At 53.8% G+C, this 26,326-nt stretch overlaps 1 protein-coding gene across 2 annotated transcripts in view; it reads right to left on the bottom strand.

Annotated features, from left to right (window-relative positions):
* Nucleotides 1–1,634: 1,634 nt before the first annotated feature.
* PDGFRB (platelet derived growth factor receptor beta) overlaps nt 1,635–26,326 on the bottom strand; it is a 34,824-nt gene continuing 10,132 nt past the window's right edge. For both annotated transcript variants that reach the window (XM_052816646.1, XM_052816645.1), the window contains 22 exons: nt 21,814–21,891; nt 20,002–20,298; nt 19,310–19,579; nt 18,895–19,022; nt 18,378–18,552; nt 17,614–17,806; nt 17,286–17,401; nt 16,623–16,749; nt 16,256–16,467; nt 15,395–15,489; nt 14,970–15,102; nt 14,454–14,558; nt 14,235–14,345; nt 13,701–13,854; nt 12,155–12,321; nt 11,770–11,888; nt 10,425–10,547; nt 8,883–8,994; nt 8,504–8,603; nt 8,279–8,384; nt 7,544–7,782; nt 1,635–7,039 (listed from right to left, as the gene is read on the bottom strand). In XM_052816646.1, the coding sequence (XP_052672606.1) occupies nt 6,889–7,039; nt 7,544–7,782; nt 8,279–8,384; nt 8,504–8,603; nt 8,883–8,994; nt 10,425–10,547; nt 11,770–11,888; nt 12,155–12,321; nt 13,701–13,854; nt 14,235–14,345; nt 14,454–14,558; nt 14,970–15,102; nt 15,395–15,489; nt 16,256–16,467; nt 16,623–16,749; nt 17,286–17,401; nt 17,614–17,806; nt 18,378–18,552; nt 18,895–19,022; nt 19,310–19,579; nt 20,002–20,298; nt 21,814–21,862 (3,282 nt within the window). In that variant the 5' untranslated portion in view covers nt 21,863–21,891 and the 3' untranslated portion in view covers nt 1,635–6,888. The remainder of the gene's footprint in view (nt 7,040–7,543; nt 7,783–8,278; nt 8,385–8,503; nt 8,604–8,882; nt 8,995–10,424; nt 10,548–11,769; nt 11,889–12,154; nt 12,322–13,700; nt 13,855–14,234; nt 14,346–14,453; nt 14,559–14,969; nt 15,103–15,394; nt 15,490–16,255; nt 16,468–16,622; nt 16,750–17,285; nt 17,402–17,613; nt 17,807–18,377; nt 18,553–18,894; nt 19,023–19,309; nt 19,580–20,001; nt 20,299–21,813; nt 21,892–26,326) is intronic.

Here is a 26,326-nt window from a genome sequence, read left to right on the forward strand (position 1 = left end):
CCAAGTGAGCTGTTGGTACTCAAACTGGTTGCAGCAGGCCAGGGTTTGTCTCTGCAGTCTGAGTTTCTTTACTTCCCTGAGCTCTTCCATGAGGTGCCTGTCTCATCACTGGAGACGAAACTTGTCTTCAGGTGGGGAAAATGCCCTGCCAGGAGTCCCCATATCTACCTACTTGTTCCCAGGCCCATGACTCCTCCTCAGGGCATCCCAACATGCAAAAGGTCTGCCAGGCAGGGATTAGGCAGTGGGACCCAGCTGGGTTCAGGGCTGAGGTCTACCAATTCCCTCTCCCTGCTTCCCCCCAAGCCTTTGCTGCAGCCTCTCTGGAGATGAAGTGATTTTTTTTCCTTGCTGATTCAGCTCCTGGAGAAAAATGCCCTGTCTGCCTGTCATGCCTGAGCCATGCCAGGTGACTCAGAGCATATCTAGGGAGAATCAGTCTGAGCTGGTGAGGGAGCCTGCAAACCTCCTCTCTGGCAAACTGAGCAAAGATAGCAGCACAGGACAGGTCGTGCTGAGAAGGGGAGCATTGCTGGGACTTGGACCTGTCTCCTGCTGCAGCCGGTGCCTTGGTCCTTTGGGTACACACGGGGTTCCCAGGAGCTGAGGCAGGGCTGCATCATGCAGCCTGAAGACAGGGTCAACACTGATATATTTGAACGTCATTTCAAAATCCCCTCTTTGCAGCAACCCCAGGCTTTCCAAACATGTGGCTCAGAGCTGGCTGCTAGAGCCACTGTGGCTCAGAGCTCCACTCTAGCAGCCTGGGGTCATTTTCAGGAGGAGCAGTTTCACTGGAGCCAGAGAGAGGAGAAAACTTTGGGCTGGACTCAGGAGGTGCCTGTCTCTCATGGGGCTGGGGGATCCCAGCACTTCTGGAGAGGTGACTGGGGAAAGATGAGGGGAGGAGGAAAGCAGGGGGACATGTGGACCTGAGGGATGGTAATGTGGGGAGCCAGTATTTTGGGGTTGCATCTTTAAAGGGTATCAGTGAATTCCTCATCCCAGAGGGAGGGGAGGACAACCCAGCTCAGAGGAGAGCCAGACATGGGGAGCCCTGTGCATTGCAGTGTGGCTCTTTCTGGTGCCCTGCCCCATTGCTACCTCCAGTCTCTCCCGCCACCCTGAGCTATTAAACTATGTGGAAAAATCAACAGCGCTGTGGTGTCTCCCATCTCCTTCAGCCCAGCACTGTTCAGTCTGGCATCTCCCACATCCCTACCATGATCTTAGCACAGACCCAGCAATGCTCCCAAGGAGCACATCAAGCTCTTGTTTGGGGCTGCTGGTCCAAACCTCAGGCACTGGGGATACATATGGGAACTGTTCCCAGTGTCCTTCCCTCTGCCCACCTCCTCCCAGTGCAACATGACCCACAAGCTGGCCTGTTACCAGAGAGACAGGGCAGATCCTGCCCTGCTCACAGCCCCTTTTCCTTACCATGTATCTGGGCTCAGCTGTTGCCTTGCTGTGCTTCTCTCTGCCTGGCTCCCAGCTTGGCTTTTGCTAAGCGTTGGGGTCATGCACAGCGTATTAACATGCTTAGCCCTTGCTCACGGCATGGTTAAGCTGTATTCCCAGCCCCATCTGTGTGGGAGCAACCAAAACCAGGCAAACAAAGGAAGAGATGGAACTTTGCAAAAAGAAAAACACCTTTATTTTTAAACTCTTTCTTTAAAAACATATTTGTAAAAGTTTACAGCATAAAAATAATATCTCATGGCTATAGATGTGACATAGTACAAATCCTACAAATACATCTGTAAACCTAGGAAAATGTTAACTCTTTGGTACCTTAGTCTGAACTCTGTTTTTTCCTTTGCCCTCAGGATGGTTTCTGACAAACAGCGTGGAGGCAGGTGCTGCTTCTGTTCCAAGATGCTGCAGGGTAACAGCATGATGCCAGCAAGCCAGCACAGCAGGAGGGGGAGAGGACAGAGGGCATGCTTTGGGCAAGCTTTGCAGTTCTGGTGCAATCCGTGAAGGAGGAAAGGACAGGAACGATGGGACGCTGCAAGCCTCCCAGCACAAGTTGGCTTCCCTGCCTCCTCCCACCTCTACAAGGGTCATCTCTCCAAAGTGCCACTGGAGCTACACTGGAGCAGTTCCCCTGCTTTTGCCAAAGCCGACTGGGTCCATCTTGGCATGTCCCAGAGACTTCAGCCCTCCAGGTGAAACAATGGGAATTATGCTGGGAGCCCAGCAACCCGTGTGCTGGGCCATGAAATCTGATTTTTTAAGAATACCCGGCCTGCTCTGGGTAAGTCCTGCAGACAACATGGTGCCTCCACCGTTACAGTTAGTGCTGGCTGCTCAGCATCTGGGCAGGGCTGGGGTCTGCTGCAGGAAGGACCTGTGCATGGCCCAGGAGCTGCCTGGTGTCCAGTGAGGACTGCAGCTGCCCTGGCTGCTCTCTGCCTGTGCAACCACCTGGGGCAAAGGCTGCCAAAAGGCTGCCGAGGGCTGCCAAAGGGCAACCTTCATGTCCTCCATGTGGGAGCACAGCCAGGCTGCGTCCAGGCTCCCTGGGGCTGGCTTGGCAGCCCACTGCTCTCCTGTGTGAGAGATCCCACGGTTTGCATTGTGAACTGGCCACCACTGACCCTGGGACCTGAGCTAAGCACTGAGCCCGACCAGAGCCCTTCCTTGTGCCTGTGCATTGGAGCACGGGGTTTGCCTCCTTAGCACATTAGCTGACATCTCATTTTAGAAAAAGCCCCCAAAAGGAGACATCTGTGAAATCCCCTTCTCCGGATCTGCACAGCTTTACACAGGCAGACCTTGGGCTTCCTCACAGCCAAAACCTAACCCACCACCCAGTACCCTGTATTTGTGGTGCTGTCTCTACCCCAGCCCAGAGCCCTGACTTGGAAGAAGGGGAAGAGCTGTTTCTCACTTCTGTCTGACTACCTCCTGGCTGCACATCTGCACTGCACTTCTGCCTCCCGTCCGCATGGGACTCCACCACAGTCCCCTTGGCAGGTGAACAGAGACAATTTAGTTACGTGTAAAGTCCACTGTGCTCTAGATTTCTTAACACGACACAAACAAACACTAAACGTGACACTCTCGCTTAAAAAAATAATAACACGCTCAAACCGAGAAAGACAAAAGGATTAAAATCTGCGCACACATCAGTCTGAGAAGCATCTTAAATGTGGAAAGAGACACTGGAGTGTCACATTAGTTTCTGGGATACACTTAGGTATGCATGAAATAGTGACTGGCAGTAGGATTATGCATATACTGGTGCTGATAACGATGTAACAGCTGTAGAGTAACATATAATCTACAAATAAAAGATATTGCACTAGAGATGGGCCCAAGCTGTGGCATGTATCCCTTTTTGGGGGGCTCAGTTTGGGTCCACCTCTAAACACAAAACCACACCCAAACAAAAATACTGATCATCAAAACTAAAAACCCGGAGGAACTGGTTCCCTTCAGAGTCTCACCAGAGAAATTATGGCTACAAAATTGATGGGCCCATAACAGCCAACCATTTCTCCTGGCCCTCACCTGCCAGGCCATGCAGGGACTGGAATGTTGGCAGCAGAGAGAGAGGGAGCGGGGGGCTGGAGCTGGCTCCCCGAGCGGCGAGAGCTTGCCTGGGGGACTGCTGGAAGCCTCAGCCCTGCCAAGCCCTCTCTTTGAGGAGAGTTGCAAGGATGCTTAGCAAAAAATGTTTGCTTTGCCCAGCTGCCAGCCTGCCCCTGGCTGAGAAGATCTGCTCGCTGCAGCAGGTGTGCATGCCCTCACTAAGTGGTGATGGGAATAGTTAAGGACAGGAAAGTACTACAAAGTGCAAGACTTGGCCCTTGCAATCACAGGGCCAAAGGCAAATATTTGGTCATATGTCTCTGGAATGGAGAATGGTACCATTTTGCAAAGAGTCTGGCGTACCTACTTTAAGAATGAAGAGGGAGGTGGGGTTAGCACCCCATCAGCAGCCAGAACAGGTTTTGATGCAAAGAATAATTGCAATAAATCTACAAATGGGACAAAATGCAATAGACATCCAAGTGTAGTTAATGCCCAGCTAGAAGGACAGGATACCTGATTTCCCCCAGCAGGGAGAAGAAATAGATCTCTTTCAGGACTGTCAAAACTATTTGATAGTGGGAAATTAGTAATTTCGTTAGTAATTAGCCTGTACAAGACGGAGTTTAGTACAGGATTTGTGAAGTAAATAAGCGAATCGCCAAAGGGAGGGTGAGAAGGGGTTAATTGATGGGGAAATCTTTGGGCTGGACGGAGGTAGTAAAAGTAGCTCTCTAGGGTTGCTCTTGATGCTGGAAGTATTTAGTATTTTTATTAGTCAGTCTAGCCCAAAAATAACAGTTTGTTAACAAAATGTGCTGATGACCCAATGTCTGGGACAGCAGGGAGTATCTTCTTTAGAAATGCTGGAAGAGTAGAAAGACGTAGGTGCTTAGATTGGTCAGAGGATGACTCCAAACTACCAGTATGTTGTGGCTGGGAAAAGGCCAACATTATCCAAAGCTACACCAGGCAAGTCAAATCCAGTACAGACCAGAACTATTAATGCCCTATGCGAGGTCGAGATTTGACCTCACCTGGAGTACTGGGTACTTCTGGTCACCTTTGATAGAGAAGGACAAATTAAAAATGAAGCTGGTACAGACAGCGGCTATTAGGATGATCTGATGTGCCATCCTATGGGCTCAAGTGCAGTGACACAAATCCTACAAAGCACCTTACATGTTAGAAAAATAAAGTGGTCTGACCCCAAGGATCTCGTGAGTTACTGCTTCTCTGCGGTTAGGATCATTTCATGAACTGTGGCCACAGAAGATGGCTCCTTCATTACAAACAGGAGGAACAGAGCATGGAAAAACAGTTGTCATTCACAGTGTGTTTCCTATGGATGGTGGGGAATCTGACCACATGGGCTGAAAATACACTCCACCGGCTGCCAATAAAAGTGCTATTTCTTATGTTCACATTTTACCGAGGACATCAGCCCACAAAACACCTACTCCTCTTTTAGCTGCATTAATGGCAGCATTGCAACAATAGACAACTTAAAACAGAAGCTGTTTTGCTGTGGATTTCTGGCAGATGTTTCATATTTTGGAAAAAAAAAAAAAAATTCTCAGTGGCTCTGAGGTGGCAAAAGCCCAGCAAGATGCTGATTGAATTTCTGAATTTGTAAACCTGCCTGCGCAGTTTTTGTAGGATGCACAGAGATGTGCATGAGTAGGGCAACAAAGGGGTTAATGGGAGTGGGGTGCATGCAGCGAACAGAGCTCAGTGCAATGGGAAACTTCTTTTAGAAAAACACCCTGCTAGTTTCTATGGTGTCAGACCTGTAGTTTTGGGGGTCTAGCTTTCACCTCTGCAGAGGTGGGGTTCACAACTGATTTAAAAGCCTGGTGTTCCTCCTGCTTTGAGTCTCCTTGTTCAAGTGCCAGCTGAGAGCACAAGAAGTCCCAGGCCTGCCTGCAAGAAGCGAGGAAGGCAGTGAGAAGCAGGAGGAAGATCTCTGCCCTTTTATTCTTCAAAACACTCCAAGAGAGAGGAATCCTCCCTGATTCCTCTTGCTCTGCTTGGTTCCCCATGACACTTCATCCACAGCCCTGGCAGGCTGCGAGTGGCTATGCCTGGCCCCCAGAAAGTGGCAGGGTGTGAGGTACAGTTTAGCTGTGACCCAAACAGCTTCCCAGCCTCTTTCCCTCTCTCTCTTTTGAGATGTCCCTGGGTTGGTGTTCTGGCATCCTTATTGCTCCCCATAGTCTTGCTATGACTCAGGAGGGACTGGTGAGATCTCCCATCCTGAAAAAGGGTGTTCGGGTGAACAGTCTATCAAAAGGGAGCCCTTGCTTCCCAAAGATAAGGCACAAAGATTTTGCAGCTGGCAGGGTTATATGATTTCCCAGCAGATAAGCTGGGCTTAGTGGCAGTAGATTAATGAATAGCCATATTGCTTCCTTATACTGGCCCTGGCTAGTGGATTAATATATTTGTTCCCTTTAAATCTTCAATGGAAAATAATTAGCTTAGTGTCCACGCAGACGACAGGAACAACACTGGACTGCCCTCTTTGCTACTACAACAGAGTCATTGTGAGAGCATTTTGAGTTCCTGGCATGCCCTTGGGGCTCTTGGTGCCATGCTGGGCACAAAAGGGTTCAGGGTGTGACAGCCCCTCTAGCTGGGTGCAGAGCTGTGCCCTAGAACCATGGGTACCTGTAGTGTTTGTGACTCTCTATCTATAGAAGAGCTGTCAAGAAAGGAAAACGGTGATTCAGTATCTCTGAGACGCTGGCTGGTCTCTCCAGGACTTGGCTGTGCTTGGAGGACAATCTACCCAATGTACTCTTGATCTCCAGCAGCTGAAGGTTGGTGTTGCAGGTTCTCTACACCCCAGCAACGGGATCCAAGCAAATCATCTGTCCTGGTGGCATTTCACAGAACCACGGTGTGGCTGGTGCTGAGACCATCAGAGAAGTGCTGGTGCAGAGGAGATGAAACTCATTGCCATGGAGGGGGAAGAGGCTGGAGTATCATCTTAGCCATGAAGAAAGTGGCGTCTCTTGTGGAGATCGAACCCACGTCTTCCACTTGAAAAGAAGATGTTGGTCTGTGAGATGTCTCCCTCCTGCAGTGGTTTGATCACTGAGGAGGATGTGGCAGTGATCTGGAAGGTTGCTGGCACGGAGCCACCTCTTGTAAGGGGGAAGGGGATGGAAATGGGGAAAAGTCTTTAATTCCCCACCCAACACTGGGAGACAGAAGGGAAGGAGGAATGCTGGGACAGGTGGGGATGTCCTGATGTACAAGTGCAAAGCATGGAGCTCTCTGATGTCTGGATCAGCCCCTCAGCTGGCCTCTCCGTAGAGAGATGCAGAGTCAGCCCAGCTCTGACTACAGGAAACTCTCCTCCACCTCTTGGTGCCCTGTGGTCGGCTCCTGGCAGACTGGCTGTGGGTCGGATTCCTGCTCCTCATCCTGCCGGAGGCCCAGAGGGCTGTCACAGGATATCGTAGACGATGTGTTGGCCTCGTTCAGCATAGAGCTGAAGGAAGACAAGAGGGAGAGAGAAATGAGAGCATTGTCCCAAGTCTCCTGGTGGGAGAGGATTCCCAACAGCTGAGAAGCGTGTCAAGCTCCCAGCAGCCCCACTCTATCTGAGTAGCTTTCCGCAGGGGAACAGACAATATCGGTTGGGTCTATTCAGCCCTCAAACACGACATACAGCAGGTTGGATTCTGCAGACCGTGGGCCCCCGTGGGCCTTCCTCGTGAGTGGGGTCACTTGTCCCCAGCTGTGCTGGCTGATGTACAGGGATGTGACATGGCAGCCTATCTTAGCTCATGTCCCAGCTCCTCTGGTTCATCTCCATCCCTGCACGCTCATGCAAGGTCACAGCACCTCAGATGGGGGTGACACTGCCCTCCTCTCCCGGTAAACCCATCCCTGGTCTATCCCTCAGCACAGCATCCCCATCTCCTCCTGAGGCCCCCGTTTTCAGATTTGCATAGTCAGGGGAAAGGACAACATTCAGAAGCAATGTTTTTACCTGGCCCGGCTGATGGAGGCTTCCTGAGGGAGATCGCAGATTGCGTCGGGTTTGGGGTCAGGAAGAGGGATGATATAATCATTCTCACCCCCATTTTGGTGCACGGCTGTGTAGAGAATGCTGCCGGTGGGGGAGCTGGCTGTGAGCCTGGAGTTGTTCAACCCAGGGATTGTGGGTCTTGTGCGGACAACAGCGGGGTGGTCACTCTTCATGAACTCTTCATCCACCTGCTGGTACCTCTGCTCTCGCAGGGCAGGTTACCAAAGAAACAAGGTCTTGTGAGTGGAGAAAATGCACTTGTGTTGTGTTTGCCTTCCCTGTCTGCTAGGCTTTTTCTAGAGGGGCTCGCATCTTCTAGCTGGGTTCAGCTACCCTGACTCTACCAAAGATCATGAACGTTTCCTAAGGGAGAGATCAGGGCACAACTCCACAGCTCCAAAATACCAAACAGTTGGAGGCAGGTTTTTGATCTCCTGCCAGTTCTGATTTCCGCAGTTGCTGAGATACCAGTTGCCTGGCTGGCGATGCCAGTTGTCTCAGCAATGTCCCCAGGATGCCCAAACCACCTTCATCGGCTGTTCAAACTAATGCAGCTTTAGTCACTGCAAAATCCTCTGGCACGGCAGCAGTAAACACTGGTGTCCAAACCCTGATTGAGGGCCCTAACCAAGGCAGCATCTTCCACAGAACACTGACCCTCTTCTGTCCATCCAGCACTGGGTCCTTTGAACATACCTTTCTGTAGCAATCCACCAAGAGGTTTCCCATAAGCACCACCAGCTGTGAGAAGGATGGTCTGATCTCAAACTTCTCCTCCCAGCACTTCTGCATGATATCGTAGCTAACAAGAGGAAAGAGAAAGCACTCTGGTGAGTTAGCGGGTGGGGAAAACAGTGGCAGAAATACTTCTGTAGTTTGTGTAGGGCAGGCCCAGGGCAAACACGTATGGGCAGCACTTACATTTCATCAGAGGCGTGGGTGGGTTTGGACATCCGATAGCCACGTTTGATGGCGTTGTAGAACTGTTCATTCATAGGCAGTTCAGGATATGGAGTCCCCCCTGGGTGTAAAGGGAGAGCAGGAATTCAGGCTGGTGGATTGCCTGCCACCCCCATGCCAACATGCATTTCACACCAAGGCTTCCTTTTTTTCTTTACCTTTCCTGCTTCATTTCACTTCCAAATGGCAACATCAGCATGCGAAAGGAGGAGACGGGGAATGAAGTGCTACTCTGACTGGTAAGGTTGGGACTCGGGGATTAGAAATGGATTTCTATTGTCTCTGGGAAGGGACGTGCTGACATGCTATCAGACACCACCATGATCTCCAGGGCACTTACCTAGAGTGAATATCTCCCAGAGAAGAATCCCGAAGGACCACACATCGCTCAGAGTGGTGTAGAGGTTGTTGAAGATGCTCTCTGGAGCCATCCACTTAAGGGGCAAGAAGGTCTAAGAGGAAAAAAATGGAACAAGAACAGTCAGCTGCATCTACAGCACTTGTTTCAACAGGTGAGAGCCTGACACCGGATTTACAAGCAGAGAAGACCTTTCAGAGCTACCCATCAGCCCAACACATCTGCTGTCATCTGCTGTCAGCCGCTTCTTGGAGGGACCAGTTTCCTCTTTCCTTGTGCAGGATGAACTCATCAGGCAGAAGGAAAGAGTGGGTGTACTACATCCATTTCCATCACTGTCTGCCATGATGAGCTGTCATGGTGTGAATTCTCTGTGCCCTAGTTCTTGGGTAGTCCACTGACTTGCACAACATGACCACAGCACTCCTGAAGGGAGTCCGGGCCTATCTGGACTTTGGAAACCTAAGACCAGGCTGGAGAGGACTATGGGATGACAAGAAAAGAGCCGATGGACACATCCAGCTTTTTCCTGCTCTTACTCACTCAGAGTGATACATGAAAAGGAGCCTCACTTGACCAGCTTTTACGCAGCACTGGCTGTGCTGTTCCTGGGATTTGCTTGCACAATGAATACCAAAATAATCTCCAGGAAGGATTGCAAAGGGGGCCAGTTTCATTTCCTGTTTTGGAAGGAAAAGCAGCTATGCCAAGCCTGGACTAGAAAACCCCAGCCCCTCTGCAGGAGGGTCTCCCTGCCCAGGCACTGAGTGCCTGTCTGCCATCCCATGCAAATGGGAGAAAGCACGAGAGAAGTTACGTAGTTCATAGAGTAGATAAAGATTGGGGTTTGAGAGGCCTGGCTCCACTCTCAGCTCCCCCAGCCATCAGTTTCTCTGGGAATTACATGGCCTGCTTTGCTTGGGGTTGCACGTTCCCAAATGCCCCAGGGCTGGAGAGGAGATGCTGTTGTTGAAGTCACAGAGGAGGTTCTGGGGAAGCTCAATTACAGCCTCATCCTCTCCTGCCTCGAAAGATTGGAGATGTCTTTCTGGAAAGTAGCTGCTCGCAGGAAAACACTTCCTCTTATCCTGTGGTCTAGTGGTTAGAGCAGAAGTCTGTGAACCTCTTCCCAGAGTGGCCAGTGACTCACTGCGGCAATGTCAAGTTGCCTAACCTTGGACTCCTCCTGCCTGCAGCTCAGGACCGTACTCAGTGCCATGCAGGGAAGGGATGCAGCACTGCTGCCAGTGATGGGCTGTACAGGGCACAATCCTTAGTTTTGCTGCTGCTACCCAGGTTCTTCTGTAAGAGCCTAGAGATACGGGCATGCAATTCTGCTACTCCACAGTGTGCAGAGCACATCAGGTGCAGGATGGTTGGCTGTTGATACCATCTCCTGGGAGTCCTGCCCTGTCACCACCCCTGGGCACAGTGATGGACAGGCAACTCACAGAGGGGAGCATACAGGGGGTGCCAGGCCCAGAGCCCTGGGAAGAAGGGGCTTGCATGGCTCCTGGTACTTACGCTGCCTTTGGAGATATAGTTGGAATCCCTCATGATGTCCCTTGCCAGGCCAAAGTCACAGATCTTCACCAGCTTCCCCTCACAGATGAGGACATTCCTGGCAGCCAGGTCACGATGCACACACTGTAGGGGGGGAAGGCAGGGCACTGTCACTGCGAGGGGACCCCAGACAGCCCAAGGAAGCAGCCCAGCTCCAGCACTAGTCCATTTCTGGGGCTGCAGGGACACATTATTTGAGGCATCTCCTCCTCCTGAAGGGACAACCATGGCTCAAAGCCACTAGCAGAGCTACCACATTTTTGCTGCTCGTCTGGACTGCTACCCCCCATGACAGCAACAGGCATCCAAATCTGGCAAGGGCAATTTGAACAACCCAGCAGAGAGGGGATTGCCAGGGCCTGACCAAGCAAGGGGGCTGGTGGGCTAGCAGGCTGGCAAGGAGGGGATGTCTCCATCTCTGTTTGGACAATCCAGCCCAGCAGACTGAAGACATCAGAGTTACACCAGCCTAGCTTGTGCCTCCTGGTTTGCCAGCATGTTGGATGTTTTCCATATGAACAGCCCCAAGGTTTGCTCAAGACCCTGCCAGATGCTACTAGTGAGCATGGTGATATTACGCCACTTTAAAGCGTGACTGTGGGAAGCTGTGGGAAGCTGGGAGCTCCTCTTCTGTGCTCCATGGGGGAGCACTGACCATGCACTTCTGGGGATCAGCCTGGCTGGCTGGAGGCAGAGCGCCAGGAATTTCTCTCCGCACGTCATTGATGCCATCCCTACCCCTTCTCTTAGCCCTGCCCTGTGTGGTGTTTCACATGGTCCAACTATATTACTGCCTGCCTTGCACTACGGCAGACCTTAGGATATCCCAGAGCCTAGTCCTCTGTGGTGGCCTAATTTCCACTAAATAAGGACTTCTGATGAGGCCTAGGGGGCTCAGAGCATGAGGTGCAATAGGGGTGTCCATGGAGAGTAGTAGCTCTGCTGCGGAGTGCCTTGTGCTTTAGCACAGGGAGGTTATCACTGTTTGGTCATCCCGGTAAATAGGGATGATATAACACCACAGCTGTGCTGCACATGGCTTGGGAGGAGCTCAGAGTTAGGGAATTTGAGGTCTGAAGCTCGATCTAAGCCAGGGTTAGCTATCACGTGCAAATGTAGTCATGCTGATCCCCAGGGCTGTGTTTCCAAAGAGAAGTGGTCAGCAGCTCTTCAATTGCATGGCCACTTCTCCCACGAGGAGGTTGGCATGGACAGAGGGACAGTGAGCGGAAGCTGACCACAGAACACAGCAGAGCGTTGTTGGCCTCCACCGCTGCAGGCAGCACGGACCAGCCAGCATACGTACGTTTTTGGAAGCCAGGAACTCCATCCCATTGGCCACCTGGAAGCTGAAGCCCACCAAGTCCATGTAGCTGAGGAGCGGAGACTCGTTTATCAGCGTCACCCGGTCTGTTCTTTCAGGAGCTGGAGGGCAAGCAGAGATGAGTGTTGGTGTGCGTTACTCAGCACACTTGTGGGCTGCCTGCCAGCGGAAGGACCCACTGGGGATTGCTCTCCCTCCAGTAACAAAGGGACAGAGCCGGGAGTTCCAACTGTGAGGGCATCTGCCACTATTGCTGGACTCATCCCAAAGGTGACCTTTGCAATATGGACCATCTGTCTCTGCAAGCAAAGGCACCCAGCACCCACACTGCAAGCACCTCTCCCTCCCACTGTGGCTGAGCTGTTACCTGATGGGGAATAGCTGTCCAGCTCGTACGGGGTGCCATAGTTAGAGGATTCAATGTCAGCGTACTTGACTTCACCCTTCATGTCGGACATGGGCACATAATCCAGGGAGTCATCCTTGCTCATGTCCATGTAGCCCCCGTCACTCTCGACAGACAAGGAGAGGTGACTATGGGGGGAAGCAAAGAGGCTGTTCAGATCCAGAGGAGAGGAGGAGACGCGAGGGATGAGGGCAATGATTTGTGTGACTGCAATTCCTGAACCCTCAGCCCCAGCACTGAAATGTCCCACACAGCAGGGAAAGGAGCCCTGCATCATGCATGCAGAGAAGTGCAAATGGCACTGGAGACTTCCTTCCACCACCTAACATCTCAGTGTCCTCAGTGCTAGCTTTAAACAGCCCTGCCATATTCCTCTACAGGTCTCCAGGTGTCCTTTCCCACAGGCTGAAACTTCTCGTGCTCACCTTGCCTGGCAGAGCACAGGTTTGGTCAGCACACGAGCTCAGCACTGGGGAGGGCAGGAAGGGGACCCAGGGCCACACAGCTCCACAGGCACCCACAGGGCAGGAAGGTGCGAGACCCAAGCCAGAGTGGGCAGGGAAAACCCTCTACCTTGGCTGTGCATGTTCTCGGACTGGCCTGGAGAAGGCTGAACTGAGCGGGCAGGACACAACCCTCTGTCCACAGTTAAACCTTCCCAGTTTGAATCAGCAAACATCTGCAACCTTGAGCACCTCTCCCTTGAGTGAGCAACAACTGCATCTGGGAAGCAGCATCCTGAGGCCTTCCACGTGCTGGTGCTGGGCAAGGGAATCCTGTTGCATCGCCAGAGCTGTGGGGCATGTCCCCAGGGGCTTGGGAGACTGTGCTTAGTGCTTAGGAGGATCTCAGCTGCCTTCAAGCAGAAAGCGCAGGGGGCAGCTCTGCTGATGTCCTAACACTGCTCTATTTTACTATTGTTTTGGTGTGCTGGAAGGAAATGCTGCTTTCTAACTTCCCATGGGACTGTTTCTTTGTGCTCATGTGCCTGCATCCCTTATAGCTGGCAACTGGACAAAGAACTGTTCCCCTTTCCTTGTAGCACCTCTTGTGCAACTGCACTCCTTCTAGCACTTCTCCCTTAAGCTTGGTAGCAGTGCAACCTGCCCTGAAAATGCAGACCTGAGATCTCCAAGGGTTAAGACATGCTGGGAAACCTTCATCTCTGTACTCAATGCATAGCTATGGTTATGCCAATAAAGTTAACGATGCCAGGGAATACTCCCAGCTGGCATGGAGCAGCCGGTGTGTGTGCTAGCTAACCAGGACACACAGATTGCCTCTGCTAACTCCCCATCTGCCAGGAGCTGTTTGGAGGTCGCTGGTTGTCACATGGGCTGGTCTCACAAGGTAACAGAGTGGCCAGCTGTGTCCCAGTGCTGGGCCAGCGTTTATTGTACTGGTCTGGAGGAAATGTAGGTATCCTTCCTGGCAGTACCAGCCTCCCTCATCGGTGGGGGCTAGGATGGGGTAGGCACCAGGGAGGAGAGTGCTGCTTTCCAGGTACCTCTGCACGTGGTCCTCCTTGGCAGTGTTCCCGTACAACTCTGCCTCTCGCCGTGCCTTCTCGCCGTAGGACTGCAGAAAGGTGTGCTTGTTGCGGTGCAGGTAGTCCACCAGGTCCCCATAGCGGCAGTACTCGGTGATGATGTAGATGGGCCCTGGTGGGAGAGAGCACCCGTGTCAGCCCTGCCTCGACCTCCCTTGCTCCCTGGGGCAGTGAATTTCATCCCACAGGGACATTATCAGATTGCAGGATATGTAGGCAGGGCCAGGGGGAAAAGCCATCTTTCTGGTACCGAGCATTTTTGGAATTTGAAATTTGTGTTTGGGGAGGAAGGCGGGGGTTAACAGAAACATGCCTTCTCAGTTTCAGTCAGGTTGGAAAGAAAGGATTTCAGAGCCCCAGGAGGCTTTCCTAGGGGAAGGGTGAATCATTCTGAACCAGAAAACAGGAGTTATTCTCTCTGAGGACAGTTCTCCTCCTCAGCACAGCTCAAGGCAGCAGGGAGAGGAGACAAGGCACCCGGGGCTCAGCTACCTCCTTTGGTGCAAGCCCCCAGCAAGTTGACGATGTTGAGGTGAGGTCCCAAGTGGCTCATGATCTTCAGCTCGGACATAAGGGCTTGCTTCTCGCTGCTCCGGGCAGTGGCTGTTGGGGAGAGCTGGTGTGAGCGGCAGGGCAAGGATGGGAGTGCATTCGCACCATTCGGCCTCACAGCTTTGGGACGGGGGAAGGTATGATGGGAGGACAACTCACACTTGAGCATTTTGACCGCCACTTTCATGGTGGACTGCGAATGGCTCAGGCCATGAGCCGTTGCCTCCACCACACGTCCAAAGGCACCGGAGCCGAGAGTACGTCCTGCAAAGAAACAGTGAGGAGATAAAGTTGGTGATGGTCCTCAAGGAGGGGTGAGGAAAGGAGCTTGGAAAAGACAAGTCCCCTGTCTGAAACTACACCAGCCTTGCTGAGGTCATCCTTGTGGGCATGGAGGTGATCATGAGCTATGGTGTTTGGGGTTGGGGCTGGTTTTCATCTGGCTGGGAAAGGAAGGAGCTGCCAGCTGCAAGAAAGGATAGCCAGGAATAACCCAGTGCCTCATGCCAAAGGGGCAGCTGGCCTCCCACCATGGTCCCCCATCCCAGGACCACCACATCATATCTCCAGGGATCTCTGTGCCTTTTCTGGGTTGGTCTCTTTTGGAGATCCCAAACCCAAACCTATCACCCCCAGACCCCGAGGGTCCATCAGTGGGACCTGCAGAGCCTTTACCTAACACCAGTTTGTCCCTGGGCACTTCCCAGCTGGAGTCATAAGGGAGCTGCATGGGATCCACGTAGATATACTCGTGCCCATCGGAGCTGACTGACTCAATCACCTTCCAGCGGATTTCATAACGAGGTTTCTGGAAAGGGGAACAAAGGGAAAAGAGAGATCGAAGAGGCTGAGGGTCAGAAAGGGCATGAGGGACGTGGATAGGCTTTGTCAGGGAGCATTTAGTCCCTGCAGCCATTGCCTCATTCTCTGTCTAGCCTACAGATGCCAGGGGCACGCAGAGGCTGATAGAGGCCCATGGTCCCTGGCACAGGTGGGACATCGTCAAGCCCATGCCAGCAGGAGCTCACAGCTTTGCTCTTCCCAGCCACCCTAACATGGGGGTACCACTGCGGTAGCCTGGGGACACTCTCCTCTTTTACCTTCTGCCACAGGATGATCAGGATGATCAGGGAGATGACGGTGAGGACCAGCAAAGCCAGGATGACAGAGATGATGACCACCTTGAACGGCAAGGCTACAACGATAACAGGGACAGCAGTCAGACTCCTCCACCTCTGCATGGCCTGAGTACCCTGGGGAAAGGAGGGGACAGCAGCGCAGAGGGGTCCCTGCAGCCTTCCCTTTCCCTCCTCTAGCCACTGTTCCCCTCCTGCTACACGCCTCCCCCCAAGACATCGACCCTGAGCTCTCCTCTGGGTGTGGGCAGTCCCTGACCTCTCCTCCTGGGCAGACCTGCCCAACGCTTGCAGGGCCAGCACGCCAGTGATAATGGGGTGATGGGTTGTTACAGCCTGTTGAAGGGCTTGCTGCCTTGGGAGAGGTTTGACCATGGGACTGTGTAAGGAGCTAAAGGGGCTGGTTTGCTTGGGGGAGAGCTGGCAGCTCCGGGCCTGGGCTTAGACCATCCTTCCTCATATTTGGGATGCTCAACGCGTGGATGTTCGAGTCCGTGGCACCATCTAGTGACCCGCGGGCTAATAACAAGACACCAGGGACCTGCTCAGGCACTCTCATCTTGCCTCCCTGGAGGAATTAACCTGCCAGTGGTGGGAAGAGGATGTCCATGGCCAGTGGACATAAGGGCTTCAGACTCCTCCTGGAGCAGCCTTTCCTGCCAACCCAAAGGAGGCTTCGTTTTGGGCAGAAATACCCAGGTTTCCTGCCTCCGAGGACTGCAGTCATCAGAGGACAGTCCTGGCTCCCAGCACCTCCAGGCTGGAGACACAGAGAGAAAAGTCTAACTCCCCACCACTGGCTCAAACACTTCCCTCAGTGCTCACCATGTGGGACCAGAGTGATGTCCTGGGAGTTGGTGCCCAGGAAGTTTTGCACGGTGCATCTCAGGAGCAGGGGCTCATCCACCCTGTGCAGCTGCAGGGTACTGTTCACGCGGTACACCTGCAGCTCCGCGTGGTATGTGGCATTGGTCTGCAGACCGATCTCTGCGGACTCGTTCCCCAGCAGCCGGGTGGGCTGCCCCTTGGTGCTGCACCTGGTCCGGGGGAGGATAAAGGCACTTGAGAGGCATCTGGGGCCATGCACCACCATGGGATGCCCAGGCATGTGGGCCAGCAGAATACAATAAAATAATAGTCTATTATTCCAATAAATGTGAAAGTCCAGCCATTCCCATGGGCATCCACTTACCATTTGATGTCACTGCAAGTAGACCAGCTGATCTCTGGCTGGGGCATGCCTTCAGCAGAGCATGTTACTGTCTGCTCCCCACTGCTGGTACTGCTGTTCTCCTTGAGATCCACCACTTTGGCTGGCACTGAAACCAAGAGACAGTGACGGGAATTAATCTTCCTTTCTGACTGCATGATGGAAGGGGAACATGATTCCACTGTACCCCTGACATGGCCTGGGGGTGAGGAGACAGTGAGGTAGGACTCATCACACCAATCTTGTTTTATTTTTGAAAGCTAAAAGCAAAAAAAGGTTTGAGGGGGTTATGAAGGAGACCTGCCCCCATCTAGTTTGCTTGGAGAGCACAGGCGAGCACAGGGCAAAGTCCTGGACATCAGAGCTGCACGATCACTTCTGCATTTACTACCTTGGGCCAGGGCATGAAGGCCAGGCTGCGGGTGTCTGCACTGCCTCCCTGTCCCCCTTGCTCTGAGACCAAGTGTGTGATATTTCAAATGAGCACGTTTCTTGCTTGAATGCTCTTCCTTTAACCAAAACCGCTTTGGAGCTGTAGTCCGAAGACTAAGGGCTTCAACCTGAGGGTCCTGCAGCAAAGGATGGAGCCGTCCCCTGAGACTGCCCCCACGCTCCTCAGCCCCATGTCTGCATGCCCATCCTCACCATTTATCTGCAGATGGAAGGACAGCTCCTGCTCATCATCCTCATTGAAAGCCCGGATGGTGTAAAATCCTCCTTCTTCCTGCTTCACCCGCACAAGCACCAGAGCCGTCTGGTACCTGGAGGAGACACAGTCCCGGAGTGATGGGTGTGGGAAGGCACCTGGGGACTCACACTGCTCAGAGGCAACCAGCTCCCACCCATGCGAGGCATGCTCGAGATCCACTCACGGAAAGGCATTCAACCACCAACCATGTCCAACCAGCAATTTGGAGGTTGCTTTGTGAATTATCCCCTCCCAGCAACCCAGTGAAGAATGATGGGCCCTCACCTGGTTTCTGACAGGTTCCTGCTGGTGATGGTGAACTCACTGCTGCTTTCCATGGTCAACGTCTTGTTGTTCTTCAGCCACACAATGCTGGGTTGTGGGTAGGCCTCCACCTCCACCTGGATGGTGCGGCTCTTGTGGACCTCGGCATACACCGTGCTGGGCAGGTGGGTGTGGAAGCGCACAAAGCCACGCTCTGAGAGGGGGCAGGAAGGATGGGGGGGGGTCAGAGAGAGAAATAACCCTCTCTCCAGCCCTCTGGACAAACACGGATCTGGAACAAAACACTCCGAGCACCCAGAAGTGGTGGGGCAGCTCCAGATCCATCCCCCAAGGCTTCAGGCTTGTGCCCGAGGGGAGTGCGGGTGCAGAGCCACACTGGAGCAGAGGGGCTCGTGGGGCAGGCAGCATGTGGGGGAAATGCGCTATCTTGTGGAGATGGTGCAGGTTCCCTTGAATTACACGGAAGAAGGACAGATGCGGATGGGAGGTGACAATATGACTTCACATCGCCTTGGCACTGTGCAGTGCAGAAGAGCTCTTACCCGTACCCTCAAGTGTCTTAAAGGGTCACAAGGCTTGGGATGTTTTGAAGCCAAGAAGTGGGCAGGGGTGACATGGGGTGAGGGTTGGCTTTTTGCCATGGTTACTTAGGGCGGAGGGGAGAGAGCTGGAGGCTGTGCAGAGAGAAGAGGGTGTCACTCTGGGGCATCCTGCCTGGACGCCCACATCATTTGCTGGCTTTGGGTGCGTGGGAAGCAACGCACCGATCACGTGGACTGTGATGTCTTTTCGGTCCGTTTTCTCATGGTAGCCCTCAGAGACGTTGCAGACGTAAGTCCCACTGTCCTCCAGCTCCGCATTCTGGATGATGAGGATGGAGCGGATCTCGTGGGTGGATCCGGGCAGGAAGTCGGTCACCGGCTCCACAGTCTTCCCTGCCTGCACAACGGGGACAGGAGATAAGGTCTCAGAATTCAAGAGCATGTTCTGCCACTGGAGCTACAAAGCCAGGCTCACAGGGAGGGAGGAGGAGAGGGCAGAGGACCCCAGTCTGGCTGCCACAGGGACAGGGAACATGCACCGATCAGAGGCCACTGAGACAGACAGCCTTAATCCAAGGGTCTCCCCATCAAGCCTCCCTGTGTGGCAGCAGCATCATCCCACAGCTTCTGCCATGGGGTGAAGCTTCCTATAAATAGGGATATTGACAAGTAATTGCCATGGGACATCTGGGCGAAGGCTGGAGCTGCTGCCTGGAGCCTGTGGGGCTGGAGCACTCACTTGCTTGCGGGGATAATCCCAGTTGAAGTTGACTAGCTCATTGCCGCTCACGGTGCACATCAGGGTAACGTTTTCTCCCTGACGGACTATGGTCTGCACTGCGCTGATGGAGACGTTCACAGATGAGACTGGGAAAGGTGAAAGAAAGGAATGAAAAATTAAGGAAGGGATGAGTGGGTACCTGGAACATTTATCCTGGGTGGACTGGTCTAGTGGAAAGTCTCTTCCCTGAGGAGTGGAGCTGACACTTTGGCAGAACCCATTATCTAACGGAAACAGGACTAAATCCAGCCTCCAAACTGATGAGGGGCATCACTAAGGAGACAGAGGGAGAGCTTTGCTCTCCCCTGCCACAGGGCTGAAGGAACAGCCACAGCAGGTGCACAGGTAAGGTGCTAAGACAATGGCACCTCACCCTGGATCCTGTAGACGTAGAAGGTGTCTGAATCCACCTCCTGGTCATCCACGATTGTCCGGCAGAAATAGGTTTTATCCTCAAAGAAGCCTTTGAATCCCTGTTGTGGGTCATAAGCAGCTGGGATGGGGTTCTCCACCTTTTTCTCGTAGAGGGTCACCTGCATCTGTGGGTTGGTCACGCGGCATGGGATGACGGCCTCTGTGTAGCCTGTGATGAAGATGAAGAGCTCTTCGGAGGTGATTGTGGGGAGGAAGACTAGGGAAGGATCTGCGGGAGAGAGGGAACACTGGTTGCAGAAAGCTGCTTGAAGCTGAAGCAGGGCTGCTCTGTGCTCCTCCAGGACTGCTCCAACACAGTCCTCTGTCTCCAGACTGGTGGGATGCTTCTTCACTTACTCCCCATGGTGTAGGATCACCACACCACTCCCAGGAGGGTGAGACCCAGATGCTGCCGCTTAGCACCATTGCCTCCCCCACCACTTGTCCCAACACACCACACGTGGGTCTCTCCCATGACCTGGCGTACCAGAGATGCCACAGCCAGATGACCTGCCATGAGGGCTCTCCTGCAGTGGGAGAAAGGATTTTGGGAGTCCAGGTTCTTGGAGATAGAATGATAATTCAAAGCCCTCTTTCTCCTGGTTGCTAAACCCCATGGAAATGCAGAGACAAGGATGTGCTGTCCCCTACCTGGAACGTAGATGTACAGGGCTTTCCTCTCTGCTGGCTCTGGAGCCTGGTCAGGGCTGTAGGTGCACACATACTCCCCAGTGTGACGGCCTGTCACGTTCCTGAGGGTGAGGTTGCTGACAAAGACACCATCTCTCTGCTCCAGCGAGGCGGCGAGGGGCTGACCCTCCCGTTCCCAGACCAGCGTGCTGTCCCCATAGCACAAGAGGGAGAAGGTGCTGTGGAGGCCAAGGACAAGCTCAGCATCTCTGGGTTCAATATGCAGCCTGCTGCCCCCAGACGTTACCTCCAGCAGACCTGGGAGAGAAGGGAGATGAGACCTCTGAAATCCAAGGAGAAGCACACTGGAGCACAATGTCATGCCAATGTACTTGGTTTGTAGTGTCAGCCTTTACACTGAAAAATAACCTTCCTGGATTTGTCCTCCTTGGTGTAGCCACCCACCACTGACAAACACGTGCTCTCCTCAGAAGTGTCCTGTCAACCAAGGCCTTGGTGGGTCACCCTTCATTCCCTGTACCTCCTGAAACCCTTATTGGAGAGGAAAGAAGACATCACGGGGTTTAGCAATGTTCAAAGTTGCCCATGTTGTCTGTGGCAATGCTGGGTGGAGAAACCCCCATTTTGTGCTTTAACTACGTCTGCCCCCATCCAACCTTTCTGCAAGGTAACGGCACCCTCAGTGCCACCCAATGCTGCCCAGTGTCATCAGGCAGTGAGGAGCAGAAGGCTGGCTCAGGAGGGATTTGGGGCAGCCATTTAAACTGTGGGTGTGAACAGGGCTGTGCTGGGAGGCAGCCATGCCGTGATGCTGTTGCCCCAGCCCAAGGGGCACCCTTGGTGAGGACGGGGCTGGAAATGGGGGTGACCTGGGCCTCCCCCGCATGTTTGCTCAGTTCCTTGGCTTTTATACATCCTGTGAGTGGTCTAGATAACCTGGGAGCTGACGGTATAGATAGTACTGCTGGTCCCAAAATGAGCCTGTCTCCGTAAAGGCAGAGATAGGTCTTGGATGCACCTTCAAAGGCTTGGAAAGGCCATGCATTTAGCAGGCAAGGGGGAGAGGAGGAGATGAAGCAATTCACTGCTCTGCTGGCTGCCTCTCCACAGGGACAGTGTCAGACAGGACACAGACTAGGCTGAAACAATGTCGGTTTACAAGAAAGTGAAAAAGGAATGAAAGCAAAACCTTGCAGGAAATCCTTTGGAAGCAATAGAGCAGGCAAGGTCTTCCTGAATGGCTCCCCGTGTCTCTCCCAGCTTCCTCGCTTCACCCTTTGCCTAGATGTCCCAGTGGGGCTGGGACATGTGCTCTTCTCTGGTGTCCCCATGGGTGGGCAGGACAGCTGGGGACAGCCCCCAGGGACTCACAGCAATGCTGTAAATAGCCCAGATGCGGCCACGTGCCCCGTTGCCTTGCTGTGGGTGGTTATTGTATATATGGGGTCTGACCGAATCCTTCCCGCTGTGGGGGTGTCCGTAATGCCCAGCTAATGTGGGTTCTCGGGTGTCTGCTAAGGGCTGAGCGCCCGTGGCAGCGCTCCCTCTGCAAAGGTCTCCTCCTTCCACCCAGCTGTGCATCAGCATGAAGCAGGTGAGGACTTTACATCCACCCAGCCATAGGATGGGGTCGGCATGAGCCATGGACCCGAGTCATTAGGAGGGACAGATGTGCCTGGAGCGCGCTGTGCACTCCTGTGCCTCCCCGCGGCATTGCTCCTTTCCTCCCCCTTGCCCCGCAGTAAGCATCCCAGGGCAGCATCCCCACGCAGGACCCAATCCTGCACACACCTCCCCAGCCACAGCACTCACCGGTGAGGATGAGGAGCCAGAGAGATGTCTTCAGAGAGGGGCGCAGCATGGCGGGCTCCGTGGCTCAGTGACTGAATCCTGCCAAGAGCAAAGCGAGATGAGCGCAGCACTGCCGGCAGAGGAGGGGTCCCTCGGCCACCCTAGGCAAGGGGGGTCCCTGAGCCCTCACTCGAGCCCCGGGCTCCTTTCTCCACCTCAGAAACCTCCCGTCTCTTTCCAGTTTTCAGCCTTTCCCTCCCGGTGGGGTGGTTGGTTCCCTCTCACGCTGGATCTGCAGAAGGAGCTGTTTCTAAGGCACCTCCCGCTGGTAAACAGGGATTTTGCTGGAGGCTCCAGCAGTTGTGTCAACTCTTGCTCATCTCTGCTCGAAATGCCGCTCCCCCCCCCGCCGCTGCAGAGCCCTGCCTTCCTCCCTCCCTCTGCTCTACCACTTGCCTTTTTTCCCCTCAGTTTTTGCTTCCCTCAGTCCCAGTGAGATAAAACTTGCTAGAAAACAGATCTCCCTCCAACCCTCCCACATTTTCTGCTCCTTCTGATGAAATAGAACAAGCCCAAAGAAACCCCACAAAACCCTGAGTTCTTTGTATTTAACTTTTAAATATATATATATTTAAAGGGAATATTTAAGAGGCTTTTTAGTTAAAAATCCCTTTTATTGACATTTCTCAAGAAATCTTTTCCCACAGAGCATTTTCAGCCCTCCCTGGTGCAAACCAACAGCCCAGAAGAGATGAGGCCAGAGGTCCCTAAGAGCAGCGGGGTCTGTCCCCCGTGTAATGGGGTGACAGGTAACCCTCCCCATCGCACCTGCAGGGAGGGGGATAAGTATTTTGGAAAAGCAAAATGAGGATGCTAACGAGGGGAAGAGTAAGGAGAAAAGGTTTCCTCTGTGCCTGGACAAAGCTGGGGGAAATGAGCTCAGTAGTCCTGAACTTGGGGATGCTCCCGCATGGAGCTGAACTTCACGGCTCAGCCATGCTGCAATCAGTGGCCCTGCCACTGGGCCACCTCCTCTCTCCCAGTGCCAGAGGCATTTTGAACCTGCTCCCAAGGCAGACCCTGAGGAGAAGCCCCTGTGATGCCGGCACAGTGCTCTGAGGAGCTGCTTGCCAGGCACGAGAACGGCTAGTGGCAATCTGGACTTGCTGACCTGGCCCCAGGCACTGTCTCTTACTGAGCGGCTCTGCTGCCTCTTGGCTCTGGAGTGGCCTCCTGGTCTGCTTGATGTTAAGGAGGAAATGGTTTGTAAATGACGTGTGCTTGTCAGATGTTTTTATTATTCTCTTGCTTTGGCTCAACAAAAGTCTGATCTACCAGCAAATCCTTCCAGGTCTCCAGCTTATTCAGCAGCTTCTCTCTCCCCCCTCCAGAAAAACTCTCTGTGACTCCTTCTCTCTTCTGCATTTGCCAGGGGGGATGAGAGCATTTACGGGGAAGAGCTGGGGGTGGGTAGGATGAAAGGACCAAGGTGAAATTCAGGCTGTAAATGAATGTGGCCTCACTGCACACACCCTCAGAGAGCACCAACCTGCAGGAGAGAGGAGGATGGACAACCTAATCTCGCTGCCCCCCAAGGCACTGCCATGAGAACAATTAGCTTTGTTTCCCAATTCTCCTTTACAAAGGTGTGTGATTCATCCATTATTCAATGTTCAAGATTGTAAGCAACAACTGGGATCCTCTCCTTTCACCCATCCCTGCCTGCATGCACAAGCCAGGCTGTATTCACCGCCCCCCACCCCAATATCTGCCTGCCAGCAGCTAAGGTCTTCCCAAGCTCATGCTCAGCTTTTAGCTGCCTGTCCAGCTTCACGGCTCTCACTGTTAGTCCTGTTGCAGGTGAGATAGTGGCTTCCTCTACCCACACAGATAGGTCCCTCACTCCACCAGTGATCTCTGCAGGATCCACCACTCCACCACTGCTCTGCTGGAGCCAGGGAGCTGGGTGCGGGTGCATGCTGGTGCTGGGCTAGCATGGGTGTTGCTTCAGTGAGCAGTGAGAGCCCTGCAGCCTCCGCCTGCTGCCTCTGGCCGCCTCCCCTGTGTTCATAGCTGGTTTTAATAAAGCTGCTGGTTTTGCAGAAAGGCATTTCTCTTGGAGATGCTTCCCAAGCAGAGTGGGAGGGTGGCAACGTCTCGTAAAGAGTGGTGACCTCTCCCTTGTTTGTCTGCTCTAGCCAGGGTGAGAGGCATGCGTGGAGATGCTGAGCTCTGCCTGTCTTGCAGGATGCACACTGAGCCTGGCTAGCAGAAGGACAAACCTTTCTCACCCTGTCACAGGGACATGTGTGCTTGCACATGTGGGTGCACACAGGCATTTCATAAGGGATGCAAATGCATCCAGCTCACTGCCAGCCTTGAGAGCACTTGCTGTTTCCCTCCTCAATCTCAGCTTTTGTTCTCAGCAAGAGCAGTAAGATGCACCCTATGAGTGCCAGACAAGGAGAAGTTGAGGTGGGTGCAGCCCCACTCAGTGATCCAAAAGCAGGTGCCCAGACGTTATCCCACCCAGGGACCCAAACAAGGCACCTACACGATGCACAGCTGCCTTGGATTGTCTCCTCCCATCCCTATGGGTGAGCAGGGTGCCATGGATCCCTCGGACTGCTTCATCCTTCCCACAGGCTAGGACCTGAGCATTTTCAAGCCCTGGCACCATTTGCCTCCACCCATCCTGGCACATGGCAGGAGGCCAGGGAGGTCCTGCAGCAATGCCGCGTCCAGTGCCCTTCACTCAGCCCTGCAGCTCCGCAGCAGCCTCCCACTTGCAGCCACCGAGTTGAAGTCCCAGCTCTCCATCCCCACGTTACACCCCTCACCATACTCTCCTCCCCACCAGCACGGGTACAGACCTTCCCTCTGTCCCTCTCCAGCACCGTCACGCGAGGGCAAGACGTCCCTGGCCCAACAGGGCAGGGAGCTTTTCTCTTGAGCTGCACTGTTTATTATTCTAAAAGAGGAATTTGGCTGGAAGAGGAGACAGGAGGTCAGCTGGCTTGCAGGGAGGCCAGGCTGGCTGGGCGATGCAGCCCCGCGCCCACACTCAGCCCCACGAGCCTGTGGGGTGGCTGCACTCTCCCCGGAGCTCGGGTCCCCGGGGCCACGCTGGGGCTCCTCCGAGTGCCGCGGGGGGGGACGGCTCCCCGCCAGCCTGCACGACGTGTCTCTGCTCGCCTCCGCGCTGCCGCCCAGCAAGGCTGGGAGCTGGGCACCACAGGACCGTGAATGTCTGGGAGGGTTTTGAGTCCAAATGAGACACAGATACAGGCGACCGTCCCTGCCTGGTGACACAACCGCATTGTCCTTATCTCTCCTCTGTAATCACATCAGCCTGGCCAGCATGCTGCACGCGTGGCTGCAGGAATGCACTCGGCGGTCGCTCCTCCTCCGGACATGGAGAGCGGCAAGCCGTGTTTGCAGGCGAGATGAGGGAGAGCTGAGCCAGCTCCAGGGCTGTTGGGTTTCCCAGCCCACTGCCGCACTGGTGTAAGGAAAGTGTCCTATAGCTGGCTGGGGCCAGGCACTGCTGAAAGCCTCTTTGAGCATCTCTAGCCTCGTGTTTTTGCAGTGTGTTGCATGGGGCGATGGGATAAACGGGGGCACCTCGACATCCCTGAGCGGCAGCAGCACTGTGCAGAGGACACCCCGGGCTCTGACGGCCCACGGAGCCGTGCTTTCACAGGCAGAACATGGGCGAGAGGGCCAGAGCAGAGAGGTCAAACGGCACGGCCAAGGCCACGAGGCACGGCCACGGCTGCGCCAGGACTGGGATTCAAGTCTCGTGATTCCCCATCTCATGACTTTGCAACTTCTCCAGAGCAGCCCGCTCCCGTTTCTCCTGCATCCCAAATCTGATGACAGCTGAGCTTTCTCCTCCGCCTCCTCTCCCACTCCCCCACTCACTGCTGTGAGCGACGGCCGGGGGCTGATGCCTCTGTGGCTGATGAACTTGGACAGGAATTTCTGCAGCGGGAGCAGGGCTACGCCCAGGGTTTTGGATACAAGCAAGAGCCACATCCAGCCTCTGCTGGAGATGGTCCCACCTTTATTTAGGGAGGACCATCCTTCAGCCATCTCTGCCACTCCTCCCTACCCCGCAGTGCCTTGCTAAGGAGCTCAAGCATCACCGGACCTTCTTGATTTATTACTGTTCCCCCGCTCCAGACCTACCTCTAGTTCAAGGGTGCTAGTAAGCCAAAGATGCCTTTGCTAATGCCCAAAATATGTTGTGTGGGCTCAGTCTTGATTATTCTTGGGTAGCGAGACAAGAATTTCCTTTGACTTCACTCAGCGTGCCCTGCCACACGTCTGAGCCCCCTTCCCTCTGTGCTTGCTCCCAGCGTGTGTGCAGTGCAGTGCTCATGGCAGAGCACCTCAGCATGTGTGGCAGCCACTGCTGGCACGAGCATCACACGATGCTGCCCATCCCCAAGCACTGATCACATAGGACAGGACCATTTCTAGCCCTGCAACTGCCTTAAACCATGAGAGATCTACACAGATGGGCATCCAC

This window comes from Harpia harpyja, chromosome 20 (assembly GCF_026419915.1).
Source record: "Harpia harpyja isolate bHarHar1 chromosome 20, bHarHar1 primary haplotype, whole genome shotgun sequence".
NCBI classification, from domain to species: domain Eukaryota; kingdom Metazoa; phylum Chordata; class Aves; order Accipitriformes; family Accipitridae; genus Harpia; species Harpia harpyja.